The sequence below is a fragment of the Oncorhynchus keta genome, chromosome 6 (assembly GCF_023373465.1).
Source record: "Oncorhynchus keta strain PuntledgeMale-10-30-2019 chromosome 6, Oket_V2, whole genome shotgun sequence".
Lineage (NCBI taxonomy): Eukaryota > Metazoa > Chordata > Actinopteri > Salmoniformes > Salmonidae > Oncorhynchus > Oncorhynchus keta.
In genome coordinates, this window is record NC_068426.1 from 5,591,474 (window position 1) to 5,606,129 (window position 14,656).

General features: G+C 44.0%; 1 protein-coding gene across 1 annotated transcript in view; it reads left to right on the forward strand.

Annotated features, from left to right (window-relative positions):
- The window catches only part of LOC118379845 (short transient receptor potential channel 4-like), a 140,903-nt gene that overhangs the window by 55,754 nt on the left and 70,493 nt on the right, over positions 1-14,656 (forward strand). Inside the window, 2 exon segments of the mRNA XM_052520345.1 lie at positions 656-796; positions 12,728-12,904. Of these exon segments, the coding sequence (XP_052376305.1) occupies positions 656-796; positions 12,728-12,904 (318 nt within the window).

Genomic DNA, 14,656 nt, shown 5'->3' on the forward strand with positions numbered 1-14,656 from the left:
TGTTCACTCCCTCCCTTCCTCCCTTCCTCACTGAATACCCCTCATCCACTCTGATTCTGCTTGCTCTTGGCCAGTTTACTGTAAAGCACTTTGTGACTACTGTTGATGTCAAAAGAGCTTTATTAACATGGATGGATTGAATGATTGATTTATTGATTGATTGATTATTTGATTGATTGGTTGATGAGTTGATTTATTGGTTGGTTGGTTGATTGATTGATTGGTGGATGAGTTGATTTATTGGTTGGTTGGTTGATTGGTTGATTGGTGGATGAGTTGATTTATTGGTTGGTTGGTTGATTGATTGATTGGTTGATTGGTTGATGAGTTGATTTATTGGTTGGTTGGTTGATTGATTGATTGATTGGTTGATGAGTTGATTTATTGGTTGGTTTTGATTGATTGATTGATTGTTGATTGGTGGATGAGTTGATTGGTTGGTTGATTGATTGATTGATTGTTGATTTATTGGTTGGTTGATTGTTGATTGAGTTGATTTATTGGTTGGTTGGTTGATTGATTGATTGGTTGATTGGTTGATGAGTTGATTTATTGGTTGGTTGGTTGGTTGGTTGATTGATTGGTTGATTGGTGGATGAATGGATTGCTTGACTGATCCTTACCTGTCTTTCCCTCTGCCCCGCTCTCTCTCCAGGTTCCTCCGATCCTATTGGACAAGCAGTTCTCCGACTTCACTCCTGACATCACCCCCATCATTCTGGCAGCTCACACCAACAACTATGAGATCATCAAACTACTGGTGCAGAAAGGAGTGGCTGTTCCACAACCACACGAGGTACTGTAACCCTACCAGTAGTATAGTGTATAGTATTTTAAATAGTGGTATAGTATATTATACAGTACTATAGTATAATATATAGTTGTATAGTGGTATAGTATTTTAAATAGTGGTATAGTATATTATACAGTACTATAGTATATGTTACAGTTGTATGGTGGGATAGAATATTATACAGTACTATAGTATATGATATAGTTGTATAGTGGTATAGTATATTATTTAGTAGTATAGTATATTATATAGTGGTATAGTATAGTATAGTATATAGTGGTAATGAATATTATACAGTACTATAGTATATGACATAGTTGTATAGTGGTATAGTATATTATTTAGTAGTATAGTATATTATACAGTACTATAGTATATTATATAGTTGTGTAGTGGAAAAGCATTTTAAATAGTGGTATAGTATATTATACAGTACTATAGTATATGATACAGTTGTATGGTGGTATATTATATTATATAGTGGTATAGAATATACAGTAGTATAGTATATTATAAAGTTGAATAGTGGTATAGTATATTATGCAGGAGTATAGTATATTATATAGTGGTATAGTATAGTATATAGTGGTATAGAATATTATACAGTACTATAGTATATGATATAGTTGTATAGTGGTATAGTATATTATTTAGTAGTGTAGTATATTATGCAGTAGTATAGTATATTATATAGTGGTATAGAATATTATACAGTGGTATATTATACAGTGGTGTAGTATATGTTATAGTGGTATAGTATATTATACAGTAGTATAGTGGTTTAGTATATTAAATTGTGGTATAGTACATTATGAAGTAGTAGTGTGGTATAATATATAGGGTACTGTAGTATAGTGGTATAGTATATTATACAGTAGTATAGTGGTATAGTATATTAAATAGTGGTATAGTATATATTATGTGGTATAGTATATTATACAGTAGTAGTGTGGTATAATATTATGAAGGGTACTGTAACCCTACCAGTAGTATAGTGGTATAGTATATTAAATAGTGGTATAGTATATTATGAAGTAGTAGTGTGGTATAATATATAGGGTACTGTAGTATAGTGGTATAGTATATTATGAAGTAGTAGTGTGGTATAATATATAGGGTACTGTAGTAGAGTGGTATAGTATATTATACAGTAGTATAGTGGTATAGTATATTAAATAGTGGTATAGTATATTATGAAGTAGTAGTGTGGTATAATATATAGGGTACTGTAACCCTACCAGTAGTATAGTGTATTGTCACGTTCGTCATACGGAGGTCACCAAAGCGCAGCGTGATTAGAATACACTTTCTTTTTTTTTTTTTTTTGAAGACGAAGAACACTTAACAAACTATACAAAAACAACAAGCTATATAATACTAGTGCAGACACAGGCAACTAGACATACACATAGATAATAACCCACGTAATACGCAAAGAAGATGGCTGCCTAAATATGGTTCCCAATCAGAGACAACGATACACACCTGCCTCTAATTGAGGACCAATCTAGGCAACCATAGACATATAAAACACCTAGATAGTAAACAACCCCAAAAACCTACAAAACCCCTAGACAGTACAAAAAACAGATACATCACCCATGTCACACCCTGACCTTACCAAAACAATAAAGAAAACAAAGAATACTCAGGTCAGGGCGTAACAGGTATAGTATGCAGTAGTATAGTATATGATACAGTTGTATAGTGGTATAGTATATGATACAGTAGTATAGTGGTATATTGTATTATGCAGTAGTATAGTGGTATAGTATGTTATGCAGTAGTATAGTGGTATAATAGGAAATAGTATAGTATATGATACAGTAGTAAGTATAGTGGCATAGCATATTCTGCAATATTATTGTGGTATATTATATGGTGGTATAGTATGTTATGCAGTAGTATACTATATGATACCGTAGTATAGTGTTATAGTATATTATATAGTGGTATAGTATATGATACAGTAGTATAATGGTGTAATATATTATGCACTAGTATAGTCTATTACATAGCGGTATCGTATATGATACAGTAGTACAGTGGTATAGTATATGCAGTAGTGTAGTATATAGCTTATGATGCAGTTGTATAGTATAGTGATATAGTATATTCCAAACCAAATGAAATCAAAGTTTATTTGTCACGTGTGCCGAATACAACAGGTGTAGTAGACTTTACAGTGAAATGCTTACTTACAGGCTCTAACCAATAGTGTGAAAAAAGGTGTGTGTGTGTAGGTAAGTAAAGAAATAAAACAACAGTAAAAAGAGATTTGAAAATAAGAGTAGCAAGGTAATATACAGACACCTGTTAGTCAGGCTGATTGAGGTAGTATGTACATATAGATATGGTTAAAGTGACTATGCATATATGATGAACAGAGAGTAGCAGTAGCGTAAAAGAGGGGTTGGCAGGTGGTGGGTGGGACACAATGCAGATAGCCCGGTTAGCCAATGTGAAGGAGCACTGGTTGGTCGGGCCAATTGAGGTAGTATGTACATGAATGTATAGTTAAAGTGACAATGCATATAAGATAAGCAGAGAGTAGCAGCAGCGTAAAAGAGGGCTTGGGATGGGGGGGGGGACACAATACAAATTGTCCGGGTAACCATTGGTTACCTGTTCAGGAGTCTTATGGCTTGGGGGTTAAAACTGTTGAGAAGCCTTTTTGTCCTAGACTTGGCACTCCGGTACCGCTTGCCATGCGGTGGTAGAGAGAACAGTCTATGACTGGGGCGGCTGGGGTCTTTGACAATTTTTAGGGCCTTCCTCTGACACCGCCTGGTGTAGAGGTCCTGGATGGCAGGCAGCTTTGCCCCAGTGATGTAATGGGCCGTAAACACCACCCTCTGTAGTGCCTTGCGGCTGGAGGCCTTGCAGTTGCCGTACCAGGCAGTGATGCAACCGGTCAGGATGCTCTCGATGTTGCAGAACATTTTGAGGATCTCAGGACCCATACCAAATATTTTTAGTTTCCTGAAGGGGAATAGGCTTTGTCGTGCCATCTTCACGACTGTCTTGGTGTGTTTGGACCATGATAGTTTGTTGGTGATGTGGACACCAAGGAACTTGGAGCTCTCAACCTGCTCCACTACAGCCCCGTCGATGGAAATGGGGACGTACTCAGTGCTCCTTTTCCTGTAGTCCACAATCATCTCCGTAGGCTTGATTACGTTGAGGGAAAGGTTGTTATTCTGGCACCACCCGGCCAGGTCTCTGACCTCCTCCCTATAGGCTGTCTCGTCGTTGACAGTGATGTCGGTGATGTCACTGTTGTGTCGTCTGCAAACTTAATGATGTTGTTGAAGTCGTGCCTGGACATGCAGTCGTGGGTGAACAGGGAGTACAGGAGGGGACTGAGCACGCACCCCTGGGGAGCTCCAGTGTTGAGGATAAGCGTGGCAGATGTGTTGCTACCTACCCTCACCACCTGGGCGCCCGTCAGGAAGTCCAGGATCCAGTTGCAGAGGGAGGTGTTTAGTCTCAGGTTCCTTAGTTTAGTGATGAGCTTTGAGGACACTATGATCTTAAACGCTGAGCTGTAGTCAATGAATAGCATTCTCACATAGGTGTTCCTTTTATCCAGGTGGGAAAGGGCAGTGTGGAGTGCAATAGAGTTTGCATCATCTGTGGATCTGTTTGGGCGGTATGCAAATTGGAGTGGGTCTAGGGTTTCTGGATAATGGTGTTGATGTGAGCCATTACCAACCTTTCAAAGCACTTCATGGCTACGGATGTGAGTGCTACAGGTCTGTAGTCATTTAGGCAGGTTGCCTTTGTGTTCTTGGGCACAGGTACTATGGTGGTCTGCTTGAAGCATGTTGATACTACAGACTCAATCAGGGACATGTTGAAAATGTCAGTGAAGACACCTGCCAGTTGTTCAGCACATGCCCGGAGCACACGTCCTGGTAATCCGTTGGGCCACGCAGCCTTGTGTTTGTTGACCTGTTTCAAGGTCTTACTCACGTCGGCTACGGAGAGCGTGATCACACAGTCGTCCGGAACAGCTGATGCTCTCATGCATTCCTCAGTTTTGCTTGCCTCGAAGCGAGCATAGAAGTGATTTCGCTCGTCTGGTAGGCTCGTGTCACTGGGCAGCTCGTGGCTGTGCTGCCCTTTGTAGTCTGTAAGAGTTTACAAGCCCTGCCACATCCGAAGAGCGTCGGAGCCGGTGTAGTATGATTCAATCTTAGCCCTCTATTGACGCTTTGCCTGTTTGATGGTTCGTCGCAGGACATAGCGGGATTTCTTGTAAACTTCCAGGTTAGAGTCCCGCACCTTGAAAGCGGCAGCTCTACCCTTTAGCTCAGTGCCTGTAATCCATGGCTTCTCGTTGGGGTATGTACGTACAGTCACTGTGGGGATGACGTCCTCAATGCACTTATTGATAAAGCCAGTGACTGATGTGGTGTATTCCTCAATGTCATCGGAAGAATCCCGGAACATGTTCCAGTCTGTGATAGTAAAACAGTCCTGTGGTTTAGCATCTGCTTCATCTGACCATTTTTTATAGACCGAGTCACTGGTGCTTCCTGCTTTAATTTTTGCTTGTAAGCAGGAATCAGGAGGATAGAGTTGTAGTCGGATTTCCCAAATGGAGGGCGAGGGAGAGCTTTGTACGCGTCTCTGTGTGTGGAGTTCACGTGATCTAGAATGTTTTTCCCTCCCTCTGGTTGCACAATTAACACGATGATAGAGATTTGGTAAAACTGATTTAAGTTTCCCTGGATTAAAGTTTCCGGCCACCAATATCGCCGCCTCTGGGTGAGTGGTTTCCTGTTTGCTTTCTTCCTTATACATCTGACTGAGTGTGGTCTTAGTGCCAGCATATGTCTGTGGTGGTAAATAAACAGCCATGAAAGGAATAGCTGACAACTCTCTAGGCAAGTAGTGTGGCCTGCAATTTATCACAATATACTCTACTTCAGGCGAGCAAAATCTAGAGACTTCCTGAGATTTCTTGCACCAGCTGTTGTTTACAAATATGCACAGACCCCCCCTCGTCTTACCGGAGTGTGCTGTTCTATCTTGCCGGTGCAGCGTGAATCCCGCTAGCTGAATATCCATGTTGCCATTCAGCCACGATTCTGAGAAACATTGGATATTACAGTTTTTGATGTCCCGTTGGTAGGATATTCGTGATCGTACCTCGTCTAGTTTATTGTCCAATGATTGGTAGGATATTCGTGATCGTACCTCGTCTAGTTTATTGTCCAATGATTGGTAGGATATTCGTGATCGTACCTCGTCTAGTTTATTGTCCAATGATTGGTAGGATATTCGTGATCGTACCTCGTCTAGTTTATTGTCCAATGATTGGTAGGATATTCGTGATCGTACCTCGTCTAGTTTATTGTCCAATGATTGGTAGGATATTCGTGATCGTACCTCGTCTAGTTTATTGTCCAATGATTGGTAGGATATTCGTGATCGTACCTCGTCTAGTTTATTGTCCAATGATTGGTAGGATATTCGTGATCGTACCTCGTCTAGTTTATTGTCCAATGATTGCACGTTGGCGAGTAATATTGACGGTAACGGCAGCTTTCCTACTCGCCTTCTGTGGGTCCGGACGAGGCATCCGGCTCTACTTCCTCTGCGTTGCTTCCTTTTGCAAATAATTGGGATGTCTGCCCTGCGGGGTGTTTGGAGAATATCGTATGAGTTCTGCTTGGTGTTGTTGCTGTTGAAAAAAATATTTATCTAATCCGAGGTGAGTGATCCTGATATCCAGAGCCATAACATATGGTTTCAGAAACATTAGGTACAAAATAATTTACAAATATTGTGAAAAAAAACCCACAAAATAACAAAATTGATTAGGAGACAATAAAACGGTGGCCATCTCCTCCGGCGCCATTATATAGTGGTATAGTATATTATATAGTGGTATAGTATATTATGCAGTAGTTTAGTGGTATAGTATATTATATAGTGGTATAGTATATTATGCAGTAGTTTAGTGGTATAGTATATTATATAGTGGTAAAGTATATTATGCAGTAGTTTAGTGGTATAGTATATTATATAGTGGTATAGTATATTATGCAGTAGTTTAGTGGTATAGTATATTATATAGTGGTATAGTATATTATGCAGTAGTTTAGTGGTATAGTATATTATATAGTGGTATAGTATATTATGCAGTAGTTTAGTGGTATAGTATATTATATAGTGGTATAGTATATTATGCAGTAGTTTAGTGGTATAGTATATTATATAGTGGTATAGTATATTATGCAGTAGTTTAGTGGTATATTATATTATATAGTGGTATAGTATATTATATAGTGGTATAGTATATGATACAGTATTATGGTGGTATAATACATTATGCAATAGCCATGTGGTATATTATATAGTGGTATAGTATATTATGCAGTAGTATAGTGGTATATTATATAGTGGTGTAGTATATTATGAGGTAGTATAATGGAATATTACACAGTCATTATATTACTTCCGGCGCCGACAGAGATGGCCGCCTCGCTTCGCGTTCCCAGGAAACTATGCAGTTTTTTGTTTTTTTTAAGTGTTATTTCTTACAATAGTACCCCAGGTCATCTTAGGTTTCATTACATACAGTCGAGAAGAACTACTGAATATAAGATCAGCGTCAACTCACCATCAGTACGACCAAGAATATGATTTTCGCGACGCGGATCCTGTGTTCTGCCTTTCAACCAGGACAACGGAATTGATCCCAGCCGGCGACCCAAAAAAACGACTCTGTAAAAGAGGGAAACGAGGCCGTCTTCTGGTCAGACTCCGGAGACGGGCACATCGTGCACCACTCCCTAGCATTCTTCTCGCCAATGTCCAGTCTCTTGACAACAAGGTGGATGAAATCCGAGCAAGGGTAGCATTCCAGAGGGACATCAGAGACTGTAACGTTCTTTGCTTCACGGAAACATGGCTCACTGGAGAGACGCTATCGGAGGCGGTGCAGCCAGCGGGTTTCTCCACGCATCGCGCCGACAGAAACAAACATCTTTCTGGTAAGAAGAGGGGCGGGGGCGAATGCCTTATGGCTAACGAGACGTGGTGTGATCAAAGAAACATACAGGAACTCAAATCCTTCTGTTCACCTGATTTAGAATTCCTCACAATCAAATGTCGACCACATTATCTACCAAGAGAATTCTCTTCGATTATAATCACAGCCGTATATATTCCCCCCCAAGCAGACACATCGATGGCTCTGAAATAACTTTATTTGACTCTTTGCAAACTGGAATCCATACATCCTGAGGCTGCATTCATTGTAGCATGGGATTTTAACAAGGCTAATCTGAAAACAAGACTCCCTAAATTGTATCAGCATATCGATTGCGCAACCAGGGCTGGAAAAACCTTGGATCATTGTTACTCTAACTTCTGCGACGCATATAAGGCCCTGCCCCGCCCCCCTTTTGGAAAAGCTGACCACGACTCCATTTTGTTGATCCCTGCCTACAGACAAAAACTAAAACAAGAGGCTCCCACGCTGAGGTCTGTCCAACGCTGGTCCGACCAAGCTGACTCCACACTCCAAGACTGCTTCCATCATGTGGACTGGGATATGTTTCGTATTGCATCAGTTAACAATATTGACAAATACGCTGATTCGGTGTGCGAGTTCATTAGAACGTGCGTTGAAGAGGTCGTTCCCATAGCAACGATTAAAACATTCCTTAACCAGAAACCGTGGATTGATGGCAGCATTCGCGTGAAACTGAAAGCGCGAACCACTGCTTTTAATCAGGGCAAGGTGACTGGTAACATGACCGAATACAAACAGTGCAGCTGTTCCCTCCGCAAGGCTATCAAACGAGCTAAGTGTCAGTATAGAGACAAAGTAGAATCTCATTTCAACGGCTCAGACACAAGAGGTATGTGGCAGGGTCTACAGTCAATCACGGACTACAAGAAGAAAACCAGCCCAGTCACGGACCAGGATGTCTTGCTCCCAGGCAGACTAAATAACTTTTTTGCCCGCTTTGAGGACAATACAGTGCCACTGACACGGCCTGCAACGAAAACATGCAGACTCTCCTTCACTGCAGCCGAGGTGAGTAAAACATTTAAACGTGTTAACCCTCGCAAGGCTGCAGGCCAAGACGGGATCCCCAGCCGCGCCCTCAGGGCATGCGCAGACCAGCTGGCCGGTGTGTTTACGGACATATTCAATCAATCCCTATGCCAGTCTGCTGTTCCCACATGCTTCAAGAGGGCCACCATTGTTTCTGTTCCCAAGAAAGCTAAGATAACTGAGCTAAACGACTACCGCCCCGTAGCACTCACTTCCGTCATCATGAAGTGCCTTGAGAGACTAGTCAAGGACCATATCACCTCCACCCTACCTGACACCCTAGACCCACTCCAATTTGCTTACCACCCAAATAGGTCCACAGACGATGCAATCTCAACCACACTGCACACTGCCCTAACCCATCTGGACAAGAGGAATACCTATGTGAGAATGCTGTTCATCGACTACAGCTCGGCATTCAACACCATAGTACCCTCCAAGCTCGTCATCAAGCTCGAGACCCTGGGTCTCGACCCCGCCCTGTGCAACTGGGTACTGGACTTCCTGACGGGCCCCCAGGTGGTGAGGGTAGGCAACAACATCTCCACCCGCTGATCCTCAACACTGGGGCCCCACAAGGGTGCGTTCTGAGCCCTCTCCTGTACTCCCTGTTCACCCACGACTGCGTGGCCACGCACGCCTCCAACTCAATCATCAAGTTTGCGGACGACACAATAGTGGTAGGCTTGATTACCAACAACGACGAGACGGCCTTCAGGGAGGAGGTGAGGGCCCTCGGAGTGTGGTGTCAGGAAAATAACCTCACACTCAACGTCAACACAACTAAGGAGATGATTGTGGACTTCAGGAAACAGCAGAGGGAACACCCCCTATCCACACCGATGGAACAGTAGTGGAGAGGGTAGTAAGTTTTAAGTTCCTCGGCTTACACATCACAGACAAACTGAATTGGTCCACTCACACAGACAGCATCGTGAAGAAGGCACAGCAGCGCCTCTTCAACCTCAGGAGGCTGAAGAAATTTGGCTTGTCACCAAAAGCACTCACAAACTTCTACAGATGCACAATCGAGAGCATCCTGGCGGGCTGTATCACCGCCTGGTACGGCAACTGCTCCGCCCACAACCGTAAGGCTCTCCAGAGGGTAGTGAGTTCTGCACAACGCATCACCGGGGGCAAACTACCTGCCCTCCAGGACACCTACGCCACCCGATGTTACAGGAAGGCCATAAAGATCATCAAAAAAATGGTATAGGAAAGTATTTCGTATTTTGAATATACAAATTGCAGCTTTTGAAAGTATTTTTTCACCAAAGACATTGGAGTGTAGTTCAGCCCAGTTTAATACAACATACAAAATACTCAGAAGTAATTGAAATGGGTATTTCAAATGCATGTGACACAAATACTGCCCATCTAGAACCTAGCATCAATGACCCAACCTTGTACTGGCAATGGGTTGTTAAGTGACCCAATGTGTTCTGTCCAAAATTCACCCAAATTGAGATGTTTTTAATTCAGCATCTATTAGTGTGTTGCCGATAAAGGGGTGACCATTTGAGGTGGGTTTGATGTAAAGAACATCATGGATGCAGATGAAGGGGTTTGTGTGGAGGGTGTGTCTTGTGTCTCCAGGTGTGTTGTAACTGTGTGGAGGGTGTGTCTTGTGTCTCCAGGTGTGTTGTAACTGTGTGGAGGGTGTGTCTTGTGTTTCCAGGTGTGTTGTAACTGTGTGGAGGGTGTGTCTTGTGTCTCCAGGTGCATTGTAACTGTGTGGAGGGTGTGTCTTGTGTTTCCAGGTGCATTGTAACTGTGTGGAGGGTGTGTCTTGTGTCGCCAGGTGCGTTGTAACTGTGTGGAGGGTGTGTCTTGTGTTTCCAGATGCGTTGTAACTGTGTGGAGGGTGTGTCTTGTGTTTCCAGGTGCGTTGTAACTGTGTGGAGGGTGTGTCTTGTGTTTCCAGGTGTGTTGTAACTGTGTGGAGGGTGTGTCTTGTGTTTCCAGGTGCGTTGTAACTGTGTGGAGGGTGGGTCTTGTGTCTCCAGGTGTGTTGTAACTGTGTGGAGGGTGTGTCTTGTGTCTCCAGGTGTGTTGTAACTGTGTGGAGGGTGTGTCTTGTGTCTCCAGGTGTGTTGTAACTGTGTGGAGGGTGTGTCTTGTGTTTCCAGGTGTGTTGTAACTGTGTGGAGGGTGTGTCTTGTGTCTCCAGGTGTGTTGTAACTGTGTGGAGGGTGTGTCTTGTGTTTCCAGGTGTGTTGTAACTGTGTGGAGGGTGTGTCTTGTGTCTCCAGGTGTGTTGTAACTGTGTAGGGTGTGTCTTGGGTGTGGTGGAGGGTGTGTCTTGTGTCTCCAGGTGCATTGTAACTGTGTGGAGGGTGTGTCTTGTGTCTCCAGGTGTGTTGTAAATGTGTGGAGGGTGTGTCTTGTGTCGCCAGGTGTGTTGTAACTGTGTGGAGGGTGTGTCTTGTGTTTCCAGGTGTATTGTAACTGTGTGGAGGGTGTGTCTTGTGTCTCCAGGTGTGTTGTAACTGTGTGGAGGGTGTGTCTTGTGTCTCCAGGTGTGTTGTAAATGTGTGGAGGGTGTGTCTTGTGTCTCCAGGTGTGTTGTAACTGTGTGGAGGGTGTGTCTTGTGTTTCCAGGTGTGTTGTAACTGTGTGGAGGGTGTGTCTTGGTGTCTGTGTGGAGGGTGTGTCTTGTGTTTCCAGGTGTATTGTAACTGTGTGGAGGGTGTGTCTTGTGTCTCCAGGTGTGTTGTAACTGTGTGGAGGGTGTGTCTTGTGTCTCCGGGTGTGTTGTAACTGTGTGGAGGGTGTGTCTTGTTTTTCCGGGTGCGTTGTAACTGTGTGGAGGGTGTGTCTTGTGTCTCCAGGTGTGTTGTAACTGTGTGGAGGGTGTGTCTTGTGTTTCCAGGTGTGTTGTAACTGTGTGGAGGGTGTGTCTTGTGTCTCCAGGTGTGTTGTAACTGTGTAGAGGGTGTATCTTGTGTCTCCAGGTGTGTTGTAACTGTGTGGAGGGTGTGTCTTGTGTCTCCAGGTGTGTTGTAACTGTGTGGAGGGTGTGTCTTGTGTCTCCAGGTGTGTTGTAACTGTGTGGAGGGTGTGTCTTGTGTTTCCAGGTGTGTTGTAACTGTGTGGAGGGTGTGTCTTGTGTCTCCAGGTGTGTTGTAACTGTGTGGAGGGTGTGTCTTGTGTCTCCAGGTGTGTTGTAACTGTGTGGAGGGTGTGTCTTGTGTCTCCAGGTGTGTTGTAACTGTGTGGAGGGTGTGTCTTGTGTCTCCAGGTGTGTTGTAACTGTGTGGAGGGTGTGTCTTGTGTTTCCAGGTGCATTGTAACTGTGTGGAGGGTGTCTTGTGTCTCCAGGCGTGTTGTAACTGTGTAGAGGGTGTGTCTTGTGTCTCCAGGTGTGTTGTAACTGTGTGGACGGTGTGTCTTGTGTCTCCAGGTGTGTTGTAACTGTGTGGAGGGTGTGTCTTGTGTCGCCAGGTGTGTTGTAACTGTGTGGAGGGTGTGTCTTGTGTTTCCAGGTGCATTGTAACTGTGTGGAGGGTGTGTCTTGTGTCGCCAGGTGCGTTGTAACTGTGTGGAGGGTGTGTCTTGTATTTCCAGATGCGTTGTAACTGTGTGGAGGGTGTGTCTTGTGTTTCCAGGTGCGTTGTAACTGTGTGGAGGGTGTGTCTTGTGTTTCCAGGTGTGTTGTAACTGTGTGGAGGGTGTGTCTTGTGTTTCCAGGTGCGTTGTAACTGTGTGGAGGGTGTGTCTTGTGTCGCCAGGTGTGTTGTAACTGTGTGGAGGGTGTGTCTTGTGTTTCCAGGTGCATTGTAACTGTGTGGAGGGTGTGTCTTGTGTCTCCAGGTGTGTTGTAACTGTGTGGAGGGTGTGTCTTGTGTCGCCAGGTGCGTTGTAACTGTGTGGAGTGTGTGTCCAGCTCGGATGTGGACAGCCTTCGCCACTCCCGATCCCGTCTCAACATCTACCGAGCCCTGTCCAGCCCTTCCCTCATCGCCCTGTCCAGTGAAGACCCCTTCCTCACAGCATTCAGACTGAGCTGGGAACTACAGGAGCTTAGCAAGGTGAAGTTTGATCAAGGGGGGTCTATTGATTGATTAGTTGACTGAGAACACATTCTCATTTACAACATCAACCTGGGGGATAGTTACAGGGGAGAGGAATGGGTTGATCTATTTATTGATTAGTTGACCATTTTTTTTACAAGGTAAGTTGACTAAGAACACATTCTAATTTACAACAATCAAGGGGCAACTGATTGATTGATTGGCTGATTGATTAGTTGGTTGGCTGATTAGCTGGCTGTTTGTATAAGGGCTCAGGACCAGACCCAGATGCAGACACGAGAGGTAGATTGTTTGAGTATTTTATATTTATTAGTTCCAAAAAGGGTAGGCAAGAGAATGGTCGTGGACAGGAAAAAGGTCAAAACCAGATCAGAGTCCAGGAGGTACAGAGTGGCAGGAAGGCTTGAGGTCAGGGCAGGGCAAGCAGAATGGTCAGGCAGGAGGGTACAGAGTCCAGGAGGTACAGAGTGGCAGGAGGTACAGAGTGGCAGGAGGTACAGAGCGGCAGGAGGTACAGAGCGGCAGGAGGTACAGAGCGGCAGGAGGTACAGAGCGGCAGGAGGTACAGAGCGGCAGGAGGTACAGAGTGGCAGGAGGTACAGAGTGGCAGGAGGTACAGAGTCCAGGAGGTACAGAGTGGCAGAAGGTACAGAGTCCAGGAGGTACAGAGTGGCAGGCAGGCTTGAGGTCAGGGCAGGCAGAATGGTCAGACAGGCTTGAGGTCAGGGTCAGGCAGAATGGTCAGACAGGCGGATACAGAGTCCAGAAAACAGGCAAAGGTCAAAACCGGGAGGACTAGCAAAAGAGAGAATAGCAAAATCAGGAGCACAGGGAAAAACACACTGATTGACTTGAAACAGACAAGACGAACTGGCACAAAGAGACAGGAAACACAGGGATAAATACCCCGGGGGAAAATAAGTGACACCTGGAGGGGGTGAAGACAATCACAAGGACAGGTGAAACAGATCAGGGATGAGTCCCGGGAGACGGCGGGAACGAGATGCTGGTTAGGAGTAGTGCAGTATTATCATGAGGAGACGTATACTTGGAAAACGGAAGAGGGATTAAGGGAAATGGAGAGGGAGAGACGGTTTAAGAGAGAAAGAAGGAAGAAGAGGGTGCACTTGAATCAAATAAGAATGGTGGAAAAAAGGGAGATGGTTTGTTAAAGAAGAAGGGAAGAAGGGTAGGGGCAGCATTCGGAATTTTGGATGAAAGCATGCCCAAATTAAACGGCCCGCTACTCGGGCCCAGAATATATGATATGCATATAACTGGTAGATTTGGATAGAAAACAATCTAAAGTTTCCGAAACTTTTAAAATAGTGAAGAAAGTGTAAGCAGAGGCTGAAGAAAGGAGGGAAAATGGAAGCGAATGAGGGTGAAGTATCAGAGGTGGAAAGGTTGGTGAAGTTCCCTGAGCCCGAGGTTTGAATCGAGGGTCAAGATAAAGATGAGTCTGACAGTAGGAGTGAAGTTTATGGAAAAAGTGGACTCTTGCCTTTTGGCTGATCCATTTGTGGTTTCACGGTGGGTGAGAAAATAGTTAAGTAATTTGGAATTGGTGAAGGTAACCAGAAGTGATCTAGTGTTAATTGTTTGTGTTTCTGCTGGTCAGAGGTAGAAGGCGCCCGGAGTAAAACAATTGGGGGCCAGAAAAGTTAATTGTTTTGTTCTCAAGAAAAGGGCACCAATGAAAGGAGTGATAACTGGGGTAGCAGTAGATTTAAACGTTGACCAGCTGAG